The sequence below is a fragment of the Taurulus bubalis genome, assembly GCF_910589615.1.
Source record: "Taurulus bubalis genome assembly, chromosome: 2".
NCBI lineage: Eukaryota > Metazoa > Chordata > Actinopteri > Perciformes > Cottidae > Taurulus > Taurulus bubalis.
This window is the reverse complement of record NC_136590.1, coordinates 22,216,789-22,235,904: the sequence shown is the minus strand read 5'-3', so window position 1 is coordinate 22,235,904 and position 19,116 is coordinate 22,216,789. Positions and strand designations below refer to the sequence as shown.

At 41.5% G+C, this 19,116-nt stretch overlaps 1 protein-coding gene across 1 annotated transcript in view; it reads right to left on the bottom strand.

Moving 5' to 3' along the window:
* The window catches only part of klf8 (Kruppel like factor 8), a gene marked incomplete at both ends in the record, with an annotated part of 60,614 nt that extends 42,829 nt beyond the window's left edge, over window positions 1-17,785 (bottom strand). Inside the window, one exon of the mRNA XM_079214241.1 lies at window positions 17,759-17,785. Within this exon, the coding sequence (XP_079070367.1) occupies window positions 17,759-17,785 (27 nt within the window). The remainder of the gene's footprint in view (window positions 1-17,758) is intronic.
* Between the last annotated feature and the right edge of the window lie 1,331 nt (window positions 17,786-19,116).

Sequence of the window (19,116 nt, the reverse complement as noted above, 5' to 3'; positions counted from 1 at the left end):
ACTTTGAGACGAAGGAACAGGAAGTGAAAAAGTGTGACTTGATTCTGGGTTTTTGGACTGAAGCTTTGAAAAAATATATTCTCAGTTACTTATATTTCTCCAAAATAAGTAACGACCTGAGATTTCCTCTCCCACCTGAATACAACTGTGGTTAATTTAATTTAAACCAGAAACTCTGCAGCTTTGCGAGGCTGTATTTAGGCACCGCTGTGGTTTTAACTCATTTTAGATGCTAGCATGCTAAGTTCAGTTAGCGTTTTGGTTTGCTAACTTTTGCTAATTAACTTAACTTAAGCTAATTAATTAGTTTTTAGTGCTAATTAGCAAAAGTTAAGTAAAGCTGAGGGTGGTGGCACATTCGTTTTACATCAAAATATTTACGTAATTATGCAAATAAGAAATGTAAAGTTATCACAATTCATCCTGAGTTGGACATGAATCTGTGTACCAAATGTAGATGTGTTAATTCCTACTGTAACAATAGTCCCTGTGAAAAGTGTTGGCACTGTGTCTACAATGAAACAAATACTTTGTTTTGTACTGTTATTATAACACTGGTATTTAAATATACTTTTTAAAATTGTTATGAGCAAGAAAAACTTCCCCACCCTTTTGTTTAGAGGGTCGAAAAAAGAAAAGAAAAAAAATCCACCATGAGGAATCCTCATTTGTGGGTCTTGCGTGAGCTCCGGTGACTGTTGGTCTCGGGTCAACACTGTGACGAAGGGTCAAACATCAACACGTGCTGCTCGTCCCTCTACATGCAGAGCGTCTGAGTAAAAGTCAGTGAACCAGTTACTCAGTCACAAGCAAACAAACCGTTGAGCTGAACTGAAATCAAACTGGTCAATGAATGAACCAGCAGGTCAGTTCAATCTGATCTCTCTCTCTGTCTGTCTCTCGCCCCAAAAAATAAAAAGTTAAATTCTGCAATAGTCTAAAATGAATAAACTGTTAATGTGTTCATCTTGTGTGGTTCAGTTTGCGTAGTTTAACACATGGAGAAAAACGAATAAGTCTGGCGACCTAAAATACAAAAGAAAATGTACTAAGATGTACTTCCTGTAGCATTTTCACAATAAAAGCTTTCAATCAAAGAGTTTTACCCTGAACTGAAGTTTAAGTTGGTGGGAAATTGTTCCAAATCTATATTTAACGTCCTTTTCGTTTAAATTAATTGTTTTGATATACTTTTTTAAAGAGCAGGTTATTTTTACATTTCATATTTTAAGTAATTTATTAAATGAATCAATTCAATTTAAAATAATGTATATATTTTATTTCATTTTTCATTATTCTTATTAAATTAAATAAATAATTGTAATATTCATTTTGCAACTTCAACTTGTACGTATTTACACCGGAGCACTAAAGGAACATAATGTCATTACCCCTGTAAACTGAATAGCGTACATGGAGAAATATACAATAAACTCTACTTTGAACCTTGAAACGCTGCCCATCTGGAAGCTTCTCCCGGAAACGACGTGTTCCAGGTTTCCAGTTTGTTTTTGCTGTAAACAGAAGGACAACCGGAGAGACGCGATGTTGCCAGAATCTCCAAAACATACAAGTATGACAGATTAGCACATCAAGACCGACAGAGTTAAACTGTCACTTCAATGTATAGTCAACACAGATGGCTGCTGGGCCGGCCAAGCTGTTCCAGGGAACTGTGTGTGTGTGTGTGTGTGTGTGTGTGTGTGTGTGTGTGTGTGTGTGTGTGTGTACCTTTCTCACTCCCTCGTCTCTATCATCCTTCTGCTTCTCCTGTCATGTTGGTGATTGACAGACGAGCTCAGGATGGACAGAAGAAGAGATGCCAACAAATACGAATTATTATATTACACACATGTTTAATTTAAACAGCCACCGGAGACGTCTATTCGGATTGAACTGGCAGGAAACTCCAACAAATCAAATCAATTTTAAGGTGTTTTTCATGGCGGCCGGCTGCTTGAGCTTTGCCTTTTCCAGACTCCACCCCACTTCAACTTATTTAAATTTAAACTCAAATAAGTTTGGTCGCTGAAAATATTAAATCGTTTAACATTTCAACAACAATACGCATAGTATCGCTTTATTCGTCAAGCTCAACATTCCAAACATTTGCTGGTTATCATTGTACATTTTATGAGAGCTGCAAATCTAGTCGTGAATCTGTTTGATATCGTTTGTTATTTGATAAGCAATTAATGTAGTTATTTCTTCAGAGAAGAAAGTTAAAATTCATTGATACCAGCTTCTTAATCTTGAATATTTTCTGATTTGAGGACGTCATGTTGGGCTTTGATTGACATTTTCTTAAATTGTATGACCAAACAAGTAATTTGATTCATAAAAGATAATGATTGATGGATCAAATTGAGAGTGAAAATAATTAGTTGCATGTCTAAATTGAATATATTTATGTTATGGACTGTTAGCATGACAGAAATTGTGACTCATTATTATTATTTTTTTTCAAATTATGAAGCGGACATTTTATACTCGAAGCAATTAATCAACAAATTGTAAAAAAAAAAAAAAAAACTAAATAAAAACCAGGCAGATTAATCGATATTATGTATGAAACGCATATCTTTGAACTTTCGTATGAGTTGTGCCAGCTTTCTTTTCTTGTGTGATTTTAATGGATAACATGACGTATGTTTCGTGTGGTGGTTTCGGATCAGGCTCGTACTCGTGTTAAAACCTTTTAGAAACTAATCCCCGACTAGAGGGGGAAAACTGAGCGATTGTTATATAAAACTGTAAATCATAGCTTGATTTATGAAAAAAATGCCCAAAACGGCTGTATTTGGATGTATTGAACACCATAAGTAATATACAAGTGAAATATATGGTTTGGTGAAAGAATTCAAATGCCACAGATGTGAGCAAATTTGCGCAAATGCAAATTTTTGAGTCCTCATCTGAATTTTCTTTGTATTAAACCCTCTTTAATGCGGGCGTCACCTCCAGACGGTGCAGATGTCAGACCGTATAGTGATGAGGAACCAGTCGGAGGAGAGAAGGCCCGTGATAGAGAGGAGCCTCTCGTCCTGCAACCCATCACGACTCCATTTCGCATCACTGAAACGAGTGCCAGCAGTCGGACCGAGAACTATTCTGTTTACAGAGTCTGACAAATACCGAACTGCCGCTGTGCCGAGTATTTATCCCAGAACACAACTTCTCAAAAGGGAGGCAAACACGTCCAGTGGATTCCAGAGGGCCTCGGCGTACTGCTGGAATCCAAACCCACACTAGGCCGGCTGGCTGGGATGTGTTTTCCATCGCATCCACTTCGGATCCAGGTCTGGATCCTCCTGCCTTTGAGACTCTTTATGGAGAGAATCAAGGTCAGGTCAACCCGTTGACGTGATGTATATATATATATATATATATATATATATATATAAAAACATTAGAATCTATATATATATATATATATATATATATATATATATATATATATATATATATATATATATATGTGTGTGTACGTTATAGGAAAGCTTCACATTTTTGGAGATTGAACTTAATGTGTGTGTACGTCATAGGAAAGCTTCACATTTTTGGAGATTGAACTTAATGGTAGAATCATGGAGAGGAGAATCAGCCGGCTCTGCTCCGCCTTCACCATATAAACGGTGCTGTGTCTCTATAAATAGCTTGAAAGCCCTGGGGCAGGCCAGCCTGAGCAAGGCCGCCCAGAAAACACAAAAAAAAAGGAGAAAAAAGAGACTACACCAACAACCAAGTCTGTTAACCCTCCTCCAGACAAGCCATAGTGCAGCCAATCAGCAACAAGTTGTCTGACCTGAATAATGCAGAGACGGTGGGGAACCAATCAGCATCGAGATGCATCATCCACCCCCAGATTTGAGCTATCTGGTCTCCTACATTCATTAAATGTACATAACAATATGTGGATATCCAAACATTACACCCATGTGAAGGGCTCGGTCTTGGTGCTCACAACTTCAGGTATCGTCTTAACCAAAGTTGTATCGAAGCCTCGCCAGTCAAACGATGAGGCGTCACCCGATTTGAAAGTTTCGGCAGATCTGGAAAACTGAGTTTCTCCACAAAGAATCACACAAAAGCCACTTTAAATATTGTGTTTACCAGAAAATGTGCACATCTATTTCTTGGAAATACATCATTACGCATTGGATTACAAAAAAGCGACTAATCAATCGACTATCAAACAAAATGGCCGATTAGTCGACGAATCAGCTAGCGATATCTGCAACTGATCCTTTTCGTGCCAAGATCTAGGAAAAAAATACTATTTGTATAGTTTTGCTCACAGCCAATCACCGCAAGCGTTCTTCGATTTAATACGACGATTACCTGTCGGATAACGAAACGTTGCTCCTCATTTTTTAGCTTCCCTTTCCAATGAAAGTCCAGCAAAATGCATACATTTCTGCTCGTTACATGAATACAGCCTTTTCAAAATAAATGTCCGTCTTCACAGGAAGCTCAACAAAACTACGGAGTTCGTTTTAGGAAAAGATCGTCGTTTGGGTTTAATTAACGACCGAAGTGAAGTGAAGTGAATCAACAGTGACTTCTCGTCCCACATGGGGAACAAACGACGGCCTCCGCCTCTCCAGCCCGCCCGCCCGCCTGGCAGGTGATTTATCGGTCATCAATTGCCTCGTTAATCCCTCGCACAGCTTCCATTCATTCACATGTCGGGTATCAAACTAAGTATTGGTATCGGGGTACTAGTACCGGTGAAACAGGCCATAGTATACCCCCAGTCCAGACTATATATCTGGGGTTAAAGGGGCCTATAGGCTGGATTATACCCCGGGTATATTATGGCCTAGGTCAGGCCTGGCCAACCCGCGGCTCCCGAGCCGCATGCGGCTCTTTGCCTGGTTTCATGCGGCTCTTACATTCATATCGAAGTTTGTGTTTTAAAAAAAATATATATTTTTATTGATTTTGCAAATACTTTAGACCACTGGTGTCAAACTCAAGGCGCGACGGCTTGAAAGCCATGAAATCATAGACCCGTTTTCAGTCCGTCACGGGCCTTTGCATGGGCAAAAAAAAAAAATCCTGTGTTTTTATTTTGAAGGGATTTTTTAATGCGGCAGAGCGCAATTTATTCAATTTCAGTCATATTGATGTAATGTGTTGTAACTATGTTACGTTGTTCATTCTGGTCACATGACATGTATTGCTTCTGTCCATCTGGGGAGAGGGATCCTCCTCTGTTGCTCTCCTGAAGGTTCTTCCTGTTTTCCCTGTGAAAGGGTTTTTACTATCTTTATTTGGGGAGTTTTTCCTGATCTGATGTGAGGCCCCGGGACAGGATGTTTCGTGTCCAGATTGCAAATTTTAATTTGTGATTTTGGGCTATATAAAATAAACTGAATTGAATTGAATATTCACACACACACACTCCTAAATGCTGCGTTCACAACACACTTTACTTGCGTGAGTTTACACATCACATTTGTGCTAGTTCGCTTCATTCCCAACCTTTTTTTTATGTTATGTTCAAAAAGGCTGAAGTTATAACATTAGTATGTGTGTTGTATTACTTTGTTTCCTTAAGATGCACTTTGGGGTTTTTAAATTGAGTGTGAAAGGGAATATTTATGTGTTTGGCATACTGTGATACCATCTCAGGTTCAAACGACACCATATTTCCATTAAATCAAATTGAGAAGTTGAGAATGTTCCTCGCTTTGGTCGCGGCTTGTCATTCAGGGTGATGGTGAGTCCTGCAGCCAGATCAGTTGAACCACTGCCCCAGACCACATGCATGTTCTTATTAGTTATGTCCTTCTCAACTGTGACAAAAAAGCTTTTAACAAAGTTAATATAATAACGTGCGTTTCATCTTTGTCTTTGTTTTTTTCATCTGTTTTAAGTTTGATCTTTGATAGAGTAATGTGGGTTTCTTAACCCTAAATTAAATAGATCTATGTCATAGTAACAGAGACATTTTAATTTTAAAAACACAGTAACAAATGTGCTTTTTATCCTGTTCCCTGATTGTGTATTCCCTTCACCTGTGCTGCCCTCATTGTTTTCCACCTGTGCCTCGTTACCTTCCTCTTGTATTTAAACCCTGTTTGTCTCCTGTCCCGTTGTTGTACTGGTTTTTCCCTGTCTGTTACCCCTGTTAGCTGTCCTGTGAGTAGTCCTGTCTTGTCCTTGTCTTTTGGATTCCTGGTTTTGTTTATTCATTCCTCGGCCTGTTTTTGGAAGCCTGACTTGAGTTTTGTTTTGTGGAATAAATATACTTCAATAAACTTTTACTGTTGCTCTGACATTTGCGTCCGCTCCGTGAATCATAACCTGACACTAGGCCAATTTATACCCCTCAGGCCAGATTATACCCACATGATATCAGTAGTGTTGAGTGATATACACAATAATTACTTAATTTTCAACATTGTATTGGGGGTTCAACTTTGTCAGGTAAGGTACTTCAATTTTAAAACTCTAAAACATATAGTTTTATTACTTAAAACCTCTTAACGTTCTGCCGTCCCGCGGGCATCCTTTTTTGGACATTCGAGTGTACACGGTTTCTGATTCACTGTACCCCCTATTTATAGTTCGGTACGTGTTCGTTATGAGTGCCATATGTTTCTGGAAACCTATGATTCTTGTGATTCCAGCTGTGTAACCCGTTTCAAGATCAGACCACCACAGCAGCTACAAACAAGACTTTTGTCAGACAACAACAAACAAACCAAACGATAGCAAAATCCAGGCAACTCACCGATGACGCCTCATGTTGATCCATAAATCCATAACATTCCAACAATCATCATTTCATATCAGCTGGAAGATATGAACGAAAGCAGTTTTGTTTTTAGCAGAAAGTCATGTTTGCATGGGAGCACAGCTACAAACTAGGTATCAAAATGTCTCAAAATCTAAGCTTTACAATGAGACCCCACTTGAACCAATAGGAGCTTAATGTCCTGACTGACAGGCTACATTACCCAACCAGAAGATACGTTGAAGAACAGAGTCAACCCCTGTCTCCATACGTGGCTCAAGCCTGTCACGTCGTACAGCTCAGATGACAGGCGTTTCGTACAGCCAATGAAATTCCCTGAAGAACAAGTACCAGGAAGAGGGGGGGCAAATAATCCCAACAGCTTTCAATTTGATGAGAAGAGACAGCTGCTGATAGAGCTTCAGTCTGTCATTGAATTAGCATAAAAATGCATTTATACTTAATTTTCTCTGTGTCAGCAATACTGGTAGTACATATAAATAGTACCTCTATAGTTTGCAAGACTATAAGCCTTTTTAATGGGTATATATATATATATATATATATATATATATATCATGAATATTTTCAGTCTCAAAATGAAAAAACGTCTAGACATTTCATTAGAAAAGCATGTGTAAAATATTCATTTTCTGTGATATTGTTATCTGCTTTTTACTTAGACTAGATAAGGCTTTATGCTATGGTTCCATTGTGTTTTCCAGTCCATAAGTCCCATTTATAGTCATCTATTTACAAAGAAATGTTCAGGCGGAAATAAAAAACCTTATACTTTAGTGTGTTCAAACTCGTATAGCTCAGTGTCAGCAGCACTTAAAGTGATTCTGACTATTGAGAGAAAAAAGCTTCAGATTGTTACCTTTCAAAAGAGACCAAGACCATGCATTTACTCCAACTAGTTCAATTACAGCTTCCAATTTACTTTGGGTATACCTAGATAGGCGTTTTTTGTCAAATTTTACAGGAATGCTAAGAGGTTAAAGACAGAAAAGATATTAGACTTCCACAAAGACCAAGGATTACTACGTTCTGAAACTTCAACTTCTAAGACTAGCAAGTCCTTGCTACAATATAAATGTTCAAAGTTAAACACTGATAACATCAAAACATCCACAAAGATCAACGATTACGACCACACTCAGTAGTGTTACACATTAAAATGAAAGCACATACCCAAAACATAAAGCAATTGTAACATAATGTAATAAAAGTAATTAGTCCTGAAACTTAAACTTCTAAGACTAGCAAGTCCTCGCTCCTTCTGGGATATAGTATGGCCGAGGCTATTTTACAACCCCGGGTATAGTTTGGCCTAGGACAGTTTATCCCCAACAGCACACAAAGGAGGAAGGTGACTAATGGCTCACTCCGATGGACGGGCTGTGTGCGAAGCAGCTCCCGCAAGTCTCATCAAGTTGCATTTCCCAAAACATAGACGGCTCCAAAACCACTGATGTAAAAGCAACAACGTAAAGTCAGCAGCGCTGCCCCAAAAGTCACCAGCACGGCCGTGGTACATGAAGCATGTTCTAGATGTTCACAAGAGGGCAAGAAGGTATTTTTCTTGCAGCTGGACACATCTGAAGTCTGGCCCCTCCTCAGGGTTCATACACATTTTGACTAGGGGTGGGAATCACCAGAGGTCCCACGATTCGATACTACCACGATACTGGGGTATATTGAGTATTGCGATATATTAAGTATTGCGATTTATTCCCTTTTTGGGCCAAAGTATACCCAAGTTTAAATTGGGCGGGGGTTAATTTGGCCCAATACACCGGTTTTAGTTCTGGCATCGTCATTTTAAAACCATGCCTAGCCAACCGTGGGCATTAATCTGCTTCAACTGCCTCCACTACTCTGGTTTCCAGGCTTTACTCAAGACTTTGGAACCTGGCTGCAGAGATTTGCTCACAAGAGCTTTAGTGAGTGTTGGACTGGGTTAAGATCTGAACTCAAGAGCTCCCCTTTTAAAATGCCAGGAAAAATATATTACTAGATAGTTGTATATTAAAACTTAGTAGCAATAGTTAACAATGTGAACATTTATTTAGGGTTTTCTTTCAAATCAATGAAAGTCACTCAGAAGATAATAAAAAAAAAAATTGCATTTCTACGCCGCTCTGTTGGGCTCGACACTAGATTACAGACTGATGAAAAAAGCTCTTCCCACTTCCCATTAATTCTCAGTGATTCAGCCGGATTGAGTGACAACCCCGCGGCCAAAACACCACCCACCAGCAGTGACCCCTGTGATGGCCCCTGTGAACCCGGGCCCTTCCTCACACTGTGTCCTCATACCTCGCGCTCGTTTATCTCGCCAGCTGGGTTGGTTTCAGCACCTGACACACAAGCACTCTGCAGTATATGTGCAGCATGCAGAGATAAATAAATAAATAAATATATCCTCCGAAACATTTCTGTCATCTAACTCTTTGCACTCGTCCTTATAATGCCGGTGATCGAGGAGCTTATTGTGCAGCTGCACGCACCGTAAATTAATCTGAATAAGACGAGCGTCACATAAAATGGAAAATGGAAAAGTGCAGTGGGCCGGCTAGCTCCGCTGCTGCCGCCTCCTTGCCACCTGGAAAACACTTACAGTGCGCTTATTAGAGCGCCCTTAGCTCTGCCAGCGAAGCATGAGACTCCTGATCTCCGGGTCACACAAGCCTCTAAATTACAAAACGCGCCTCTGGACATTTAATACCATTACGAAGAATCAATTTATGACGTCCGGCACGTGCCGGGTTCTCCTCTCGGGATCAGGTGTTGTGAACATGTTTCTCGTTGCACCTGCTTTTGCTTCAGTGAGGGTCTTCGTTAAATCCAGTCACAGTGTGATGGAAAGAAGTTAAGTACTGTGAACTAGACAGGAATCCTTCTTCTTCATTTTTTTTGTGACGAAATAGTGACAGTTGCTCGCTGCAAACCCCAACCTGTTCAGCAGATGCATTGCATTCTGGTCTATTTGTGGGTTTAGAAATCTGTGCATGTCTCTTCTGTGACATTTCTTTCTTTTTCTAAGACAGAAGTCTAATGCCGTGTTCACACCAAAACAGTTGCGAAATATTCGCGCGTCCAGATTACATGTTAAGTCAATGCACAGCCGCGTTAGGTTGCGAAAAAGAGGATTTTTCGCCGGGCGTCGCGATAGAGGCAAAACGGCGTTGCGAATATTCGCAACTCCGCTTTTTCGCTTTTTCGCTTTTTCGCCGGCGTTCAAATATTTCAACTCCAGCGAATAATTCGCATGGCGCGGAGTTGCGAAAGCCAATCAGCATTGAGAAGCTCCGCCCGGCATCACCGCCGTTACTGAATGAAACTGCTGGTCCGCTGAAGGAGCGCTGGAAACGGCTTCATTCAGACACTCGTCCTGGAGGAGTCGGAGCTGTGTGTGACTACGGATAATGTTATGAACCCAGACACGGGGTGGTTGATGTTCCGACGTGTGTGGGACTTCCTCAACAAGTATAAAGCAGAACTAGTGGTTATTTACCTGGTGGATGAAGGAAATAGTAAATATTTTCAAGACACAGAGATAATCCCCCTCCCCTTTCCCTAGCGATGGTTGCGAAAAAACGGATTAACCACAGAGCGAATTTTTCACCTGCGGCGCGATATAGGCGAAGTGGCGTTGTGAAAATTTGCAACTGTTTTGGTGTGAACACGGCATCAGAGCGGTGTATAACATGTAAATCGATATGTAAGGGTGCTGGTGAGAGTCAGAGGGACATTAATACTTTTGGTTTGTTTTCTATTTAATCTGGTTCGGTTTCACTGTGCACACATAAAAAATGTTTTTTTGCTGATGCAGCTAATCACAGACTTTTTAAGATGTTTGACAGTTTTTCCACTGATCTACTGTGAGCACGAATCCCGTCTCCAGTTTATCTGAAATGACTTCATAAACGTCCATATTTTTGTGGACTTTATTTTGCATATTCTGAAAGTTCAACATTGGACTTCCGCAGAAGTCCAAGCAAGTCCTCTCCCACTTGTGCTGACCCGTTGTTTACCTGCGTCCATCATCAAATCCCTGCGTAACAAGTGGCCAAAACGAAGCGCACCGGTTCCGTTTAAACGGACTAAACGTTGCATGTGGCTGCAGGTGATGCTTCTGCTTGGCATCATACCGTCTGCACAAATTAGTTAAAAGTCATATTAATTGAATTAGTTGTGGAAGATGTAGTATGCATGCAGAACTTTTACATCAAGACCAACTGCGGGGAGAGAGACAATGCTCATTGATCGGCCACTTAGGAGTGAATTTTCTTGTTTTCCTTTCTCTTAATTAGTATTTATAATAAGTAAATATTCACCACCAAACAAAATCAAATGTGAATGGACATTGATCTATTATGTCTCATTAATTATCAGCTAAAATTTAACAAAAGAGCCTGAATAATTTAAGCAAAGAATAGTTTGCAGATTTAGTGTTTTTTGGTTCCCTCGAGGTGAATCCATCAGTCAACAATTTGCTGCTTTGATTTGGCTTCAGCAGGATTTACACAAAAAACCTTCCTTGATGACACATTCCAGGACGCTCCAACATTTGAGAAGCACCCATTTAATGAGTTCATAAGTTTGTTCAGTTGAAGCGAAACCCTGAGGGCAAGACAAATAGGCAAACGTGGATGTTGTGGTCAGGCTCATTGTCAAAGTCTTTTATTTGCACTTAAAATGTTTCAACACCAACTTAAGATTCCTAAAACCGTGGATTTGTAGTCTCTCTGTTAACTGCATTGTCAGGACTAAAGAGCTACTGGAAAGGGAACGATCTGAGGGAGGAAATGCCATGACGACGACATGGCAATGAGCTGGATGTCAAGATGGGAGGAAGAAGAGGAGGAAGAACAAAGACTGCCTGGAGGAGCACAGTTGAGAAACCCCGTAACGAGGGTCGCACCGTGGCAGCTGACCTGGTAAAGGTGTTAAAGTGGGAGACGGGTGAGAGCAGGGAGGGAACAAGTTTGCTGCATTGCCATGCAACAGTAACAACAGCACACAAAGGAGGAAGGTGACTAATGGCTCACTCCGATGGACGGGCTGTGTGCAAAGCAGCTCCCGCAAGTCTCATCAAGTTGCATTTCCCAAAACGTAGACGGCTCCAAAACCACTGATAAAAAAAAAGCAACAACGTAAAGTCAGCAGCGCTGCCCCAAAAGTCACCAGCACGGCCGTGGGACTGAAGCATGTTCTAGATGTTCACAAGAGGGCAAGAAGGTATTTTTCTTGCAGCTGGACACATATGAAGTCTGGCCCCTCCTCAGGGTTCATACACATTTTGACTAGGGGTGGAAATCACCAGAGGTCCCACGATTCGATACTACCACGATACTGGGGTATATTGAGTATTGCGATATATTAAGTATTGCAATTTATTCCCTTTTTTCCACCACCCATAATTTTGACCAATGGATTTCCAAGACTTTTCCATGACTTTAAACCAAATTTCCATGACCAAATATTTTTGTGAAATCTTGGTGTAAACATGAAAGTGAGAAAAAATAGTATTTAAACTAACAATGAGAATTCCAAAGCATACAGTATATCTTAAATGACACAAATGAATGAGAGACAATAGTTTAATTAAAATAATAAACAGTTATATAGATGCCTGTATGTATGCCTGCTTATTTTTTGAGCGTCTTTCGTTTAAAAGCATATTCATTATTTCAAACTCAGCGTAAATGAACGACATGAACATATGAATATAACACATTTCCATGACTTTTCCAAAACTTTGGGGATTTTTTTCAAGGATTTTTCCAGGCCTGGAAATAATCCCATGATTTTTCCAGGTTTTCCATGACTGTATGAACCCTGCCTCCAGATATCCCCATATTGGTCGTTTCATATCTCGGCATATGAAATAACCACACGGTAAAAAAAAAAGCCTGTATTTGTAAAGTGAAATAAATACTTGACAAATTAGTATTTTCTCAACCTCTAACCTCTACGCTGTAAATGGGGATGCATGTTTGAATAAATTCGTCCTAATGGCGGCAAAGGCCTCTCTTGATGTCTGAGGCTGTGGTTTTTTCATCACGACTCGACTTCTCTTCTGTCATCCTTCTTCTTCTGGCTCTCGCGTTTGGCTCAACCGTCACATGAGACTGGACATTGTCTGAGATTTTGGAAATGTTTGGGTATGTATCGAGTGGGAAAGAAGGGACGTGGACACGTCCAGCAAACAGCGATCTTTCATTCAGGAGGCCGCTGTTCGTTTCCCTCATGAAACAAGAAGTCAGTGTTGATTATTTGTCGCGTAATTTACGTATATCAGTACCAACACATCCGTGGTTATTTTAACCCAAAATGTTTGTGGCCTAAACAGAGTTTACTGTGAAGACTTACTGTGAAGTTTATTTTGAAAAGATTGTAATCATGTAACGAGCAGAAATTGACATGTGTTGGTGGCTTTCAGAGGATATTAGTTTGTGGACGGACGTTTTGAAGTCTTGAGTTTGGTAAATTTTGTCGTCATCATCTGCTGCGTTTTTTGTTTTGCCAGTGAACGAAGGTGACCATATATGGACTGAGAAATGACGTAAGTCTCTGGTAGCGACCTGTCAATCACCTTGTAGCCCCGCCCTAAAGCATAACCTGCTTTATGGTCTGTTTGACTCTAAATGACCGTACTTTACTAAATGAACATCATGCTGTATTGAAGAAGACTTGAAACTAGAGATTAAGACATAAACTCATGTTTCATACAAAATGTTCACTGAGGGAATAAATCAAGAGAGAAGCTTCAACAAATGAAGCATAGACTTCTATACAACCCCCCCCCCAAGCGTTGACTTCATTTAGCAGAACAGGACGTTACCGCCTAGGAGATACACTTCTACAACATCCACTATCTCAGTCGTTGGATCAAACTTTGTTCAGCATAGTTAATCATTGCCTATGTGAGGCATCAGCGCGCTCTCTCACTCACACACAGGCAGACTTTGTATTCATGAGGACCCTTTCCAGCTGATGCCATGCCCAGGAATGTACAGCTGACCCTGCTCTCACGTCTACAGCCCAGCTGATCCCGGACGAGCACACGCACACACACACACACACGCACACGCACACACACACACACACACACACACACACACACACATATTGAAGCATGCTCAGATGTGCCTCCGTGATGCAGAGGCAGTGCCCTGTATCAGTTAAGGACACTTCCAGTAATTCACAGACTTTAGTGTTGACGGGAGGAAATTGATTTCCACTCAGCGTCAAAAAAACATTTCTCTGGGTCTAAGGTGAGAACCCGAAAGAGAAAAGAGCTTTGTGAATGTCTCAATTAGAAAACAATTAAAACAGGTCCTTCCTACTCTTCTTACCTGCTGCTCTTTTTACAATATTACACAGAAGTATTGGTGGTGCACCAAAGAATGTCTGGCGTGGCATTATTAAAGTGTATTCCTGTGCTCTCATTACAGTTCATGAAAGAGCTTGGAGTCGCTGGTTTTGGGGGTGTCGGGGGGGAATTGTCTCCACCACACAGGAAAGTGATGTGTTTTATGTTTGTGGCTTGTTTGGAATAAACAGCAGAAAAATAAAATCATAAGAAAGTCTTTCAACTTCAAAAGAAGATGTCACGGTACAGCAGTTTGGGGATGGACCTGAGGATAATTAGACCCAATAGAACCCACGCACAGAGAGAACACCAACACAAACAAGCAGCCACGATCAAAACAAATAAAAACAAACATGGAGGCACCGGAGAAAGAAATTAGAAATGCGCCGTCCACGTTTAAAGCAGACGTCTTGACTTCCTGTCACTCGTAGCGCCGCTGCTGCACAGCTGTTGCTCGACACACGGGACAACATGCGCGACACTGCGCTGCTCAAAGACGGTAAAAAAACATAAATCAAACTGGCTACGGGTCCTCTAGCAGTGCTAGAAGCAGCCACCATTCAGATGCACACTTCCTCGTGTGAAATCCACCGATCTGTGTGCGGCTACGGATAATATTATGAACCCAGACACAAGGGTGTTTGTTGTTCCGACGTTTTTGCAATTTCCACAACAAGTATGAAGCAGAAAGAGTGGTTATTTCCATGGCGGAAATGAAAACTGCACAGAGATAAGCCCCGCCCTCTCTCCGGCGCGTCCAGCTCGAATGGCGCGACTATGTAGACTGTAGTACAAACTACTAAGTTTGTCAGGTGCAACATCTATGACATGTTGGTTGGTTTGTCTGCTTGACAATCACATTTTGCTGCAATGAAAGTGAGGTGAACAGACTGAAAATGGTATCTTCTTAGATACAATATGTTGACAAAGTTTTACCTTGGGGACAATTTGCAGTGGAAAAAAGGGAATAAATCGCAATACTCGATAAATCGCAGTATCGTGATAGTATCGAATCAGGACCCAAGTATCGTGATAAAATCAAATCGTGGGACCTCTGGTAATTCCCACCCCTAATGCAGATACAATCATACAATATAATAAAGAGAGGCAAAGCTTTACCTGACATTCATTTGAATTTAACACACTTTGACGTGCGATGCTCAGCCTCTTCACGCTTATTATTTTTCCATTCCTGTTGCTTTAACTTCTGCTCTCAAACATGGAATTATTCAGCCCAGTATTATGGCAGTTTGTGAAATAGCCTCTAAAATCCTAATTATGTAGTTTTGTTGCCTAAACCTAAATGTACGTAGACATCCGTGATGTTTTTTCCAGAACCTAACTCATTCTGAGGGCCACGAAGAGAGAAGAAAAGGACCCCGAACAATCCATGTCCCTGTAGGCGAAACCAATATATATTCCTTTTATTTCAGACTCATGGGTCCATATAGCAACAAACACAAATACAACAACAATATATAAAATACAACAGGAGGACACAATCATTGCAGTTAAAAAGTCACTCGTGGTTAAAAACATACAGACACATGTGCCAATATTTCCAGAAACAAGAAGAATACCTCGTATCACTCTGTGTTGGCTCAGTTAAGACTTTTATAATTACATTGTCTGAGTCATTTAAATTTGTATATAAAATTCCTCAGCACAGCATGGAAAGTGGGAACATTACAAGTCACAAACATATGGCTTGCAATTGTCCATCTGGGAAGCTTGAGCAAGACTCTGAAAGCATCATTAAATGCCTCCTGCATCTTTTTCATTTTTGCTTTACTATAACTGCACCACAGGTGGGCTGTATAGAGAGCAGTTTTAACATATTCTGTACACATATGAACTGTACGTGCCAGCATATTAGCTTGTGCATAAAGTTAGCAATAGATTGCATGTCGTGACTATTTCCCATACTGCTTCAAAAACGGCGTTGCATTGTTTGCAAAGACATTTACAGTCTTGCCAGTGCTCTCCTCGCACCCTCGTCACTGTGTTTGAGACCTGAGGATTTTGCGCTTGTGAATCAGACGCTGTGGTTCGTGTGCCCGACACGTGGCTTCAGTCCCACGCGTCCCTTTTTGATACATCTACATTGGGTCTTATTATGCCTGTAGTCAGGGGAGGTCAAGAGGTAAAGAGTAAAACATGTTTGCTCGGGAGCCTGACGTGCTTTGGCCCTTCATACACATTTTACAGACACTCACACAGGGTGTTAGCTAACGCTCTAGCTCTCACTAATCCACCTTCTACCTGGAGGCGGAGCTACGGAAGCTCAGTGGAGGAAAAACTGAGGGTGACACTTAAGAGAGGAGGAAATTGTACGCTATGTCTAAGTGAGTGGATGCCGTTTTTTTTATGTATTTAAACGTGTCAAAGAATCGGTTGGCAATCTCTCAAAATGGTTGCCAAACTAAATAAAAGTAAGTGTGTCCACGAAGCGAAAACCAAACCTTCAACACTTCCTATTACTCCATCACCTGCAACTCGTCAATATCATAAACTTTTTTTTGCAGGCTAAACAATTCACATTTGCTGCAGTGGATCATAAGCTGTCTTAAACAAAACAAAACACAATTAATTAAATTCTCAAATCAAGCGAAAGTATTTTGATAATGTTAAATAAATATGTTCAGCTTCTGAAGAAAAGGGGTTTGGTTGTACAAAACAAGCCATTTGAAGACATGTGGTGTTTTTTTCTTCTTCTATTTTCTAGCATATCATAAAAGAATGAATTTATTATTATTATTTTTTAAACACACCCTAATCCAATACATTAATAAATAATATAATGAACATTTATAGAAGATTAGACAATGCAAAATATGGAAGGGAGCAAAAATAAAATAACAAATAAAATAAAAAGTGATACTGCCGTGTGTGGTCTCCTGCATCGCTATTACACATCAATAGCGCAGGTCAAAGGTCACTTCTTTTTGAGGAACTTAAAAGCTGAGTACCAAACTGTAACTTTGTCTCCAGCATCTTCTCATGACAAAACAACAACAACACATGAAATTAACAGCTCTGAAGACATTGCGTCCCAGAACAGTCTGAGGTTAGATTCACCTTTTTGAATATTACCTCACTGACCCGACACACGCAAAGACCCCGTTTAAAGGCACACGTCGGCGGCAGCAGGGCCCCGTGCAGCGCGGCTGGAGGCAGTGCACCTGGCTGCTTCCCAGGGCTCGCGCTCTGTGTGTTTTGATAAGAGGCTGCTGGCCCTTTAAAAGCTAAGATGGTGTCCTACAAGCTGCAGCTCTATGCCTTCCGTTTCCTTTCCTGCCTCTCAGGGATCACAGAGCATTTCAAATTGAACCTGAACTAACCTCGCGCACACACACACTCACACGCAAGCGCGAGAGGTTTCCGTATTGACAGTGGACATGACATGTTTCTTAATAACGCAAAACTCTTGTTGCAAAACTCTCCCCGCTCTCTAATTACAAAATGAGCTGCCCGTCTCCAAGGATACAATGTATCTGTTCCACACACTGACATTCATTATTTGGCACATGTTGAGCTGACAACTCTGCTTCTGTCCACACAGAAAGATGTTTTTTTTTTGTTGTTGGGTTATTTCATTGACCAGGGCAAAGTCAATAACGTGCACTTACTTTCTTGTTACGGGTCTCCGTGTGCATCTCGGTTGCCGGAGCGGTGCAGCGGCGGAGGGGTGGAGCAGCAGGAGCAGGAGCAGGAGGGGGTTCGGTCGGGGCTTTTGGGTGGGCAGCTCTATCTCAATACGAAACTGGCAGAGGGGATAGATAGAGAGGAGGGTTTTGTTTTTTTGAGGGGGGGCGGGGGGGAGTGGGGGCTAGTTTTCCACCTTTTACAGTAGAATCGGGGATGTAGGAAACACGGTCCCTGCCTCTTCCAGTGTTTCTTTTCAGTTCATATCCGCAGCGTCGAAGGCTCCCTTTGCTCCCCCAAAAAACAGCCAGTCTCTCTCTCTCTCTCTCTCTCTCTGTGTCTCTGTCTGTCTCTCTGACGGCGGTGTTGTTGCCGTGTATTCAAGGGCTGGGCTCTCTCTCTCTGCCTTTTCCTCCTCCGCCTCTCCCTGCTTGTGACCCCACCCTGCGTCCCCACCCCTCATCTCTCTGTCAGTCAGGAGCTGCGCAGCCTCGCAGCGCTGCAGAGGAGCAGAGCGCAGCGCAGCTACACACAAGTCCGGGTGACCCGCCCGCCCGCCGGGCGAGCGAGCGAGCAGGAGGAGAGAGGGAGCCGTGCGCTTTATATTGCATTGGGGTTGGGGGATTGTTTAAATTGCACGCAAACCAGCTTTGAGCTCTGCCTGCATCCGCGCGCAGCCATCTATGCATGCCGTGTTGCAGCGGCTTACTGCGCGGAGACTGCAGCGCAGAAGCACCCATGTCACCTTGCTGACGTCAGCCAGTAGGCTAATTGAGGACACACCAGCTGGGTGGGGAGGGTGGGAGCGATTTCGAGTATACATCCAGTAAGGCTTTGCAGCATTCTATTTGATATGACACCATGCACACGGCCAGCTCCGATATGTATATGAAGGGAAGGCAGCCACGTCCGATGATAGACGCATGCAGCGTTGTAACCACACCCCTCGTCATAAAGCAAGGTGTGGTGCATGGAAAGGTTTTTGATTCTTTATCAGATATTTCACAACATGGAAAAACACATGCAGCAGAGGTTTAATTTGGAGAGAGAGAGAGAGAGAGAGAGAGAGAGAGAGAGAGAGAGAGAGAGAGAGAGAGAGAGAGACAAACAGCTAAAAATAACCACACACAATCAGGTTGCCATATACACTTTTTATGTATTTATGTTTAACTACAATACACGTGCTTCTGTTTTATTTATTTACATCAAAATGCCAAATAAATTTAAGCTGCTGCATTATTTCCCTCAAGTGAAACCATGATACATGTCTCATAGTTCGGGGGCGTGGTGTTACTACATTTCCCATGATGCCACATACCGGAAGTCCAGAAGTGGAAGCATA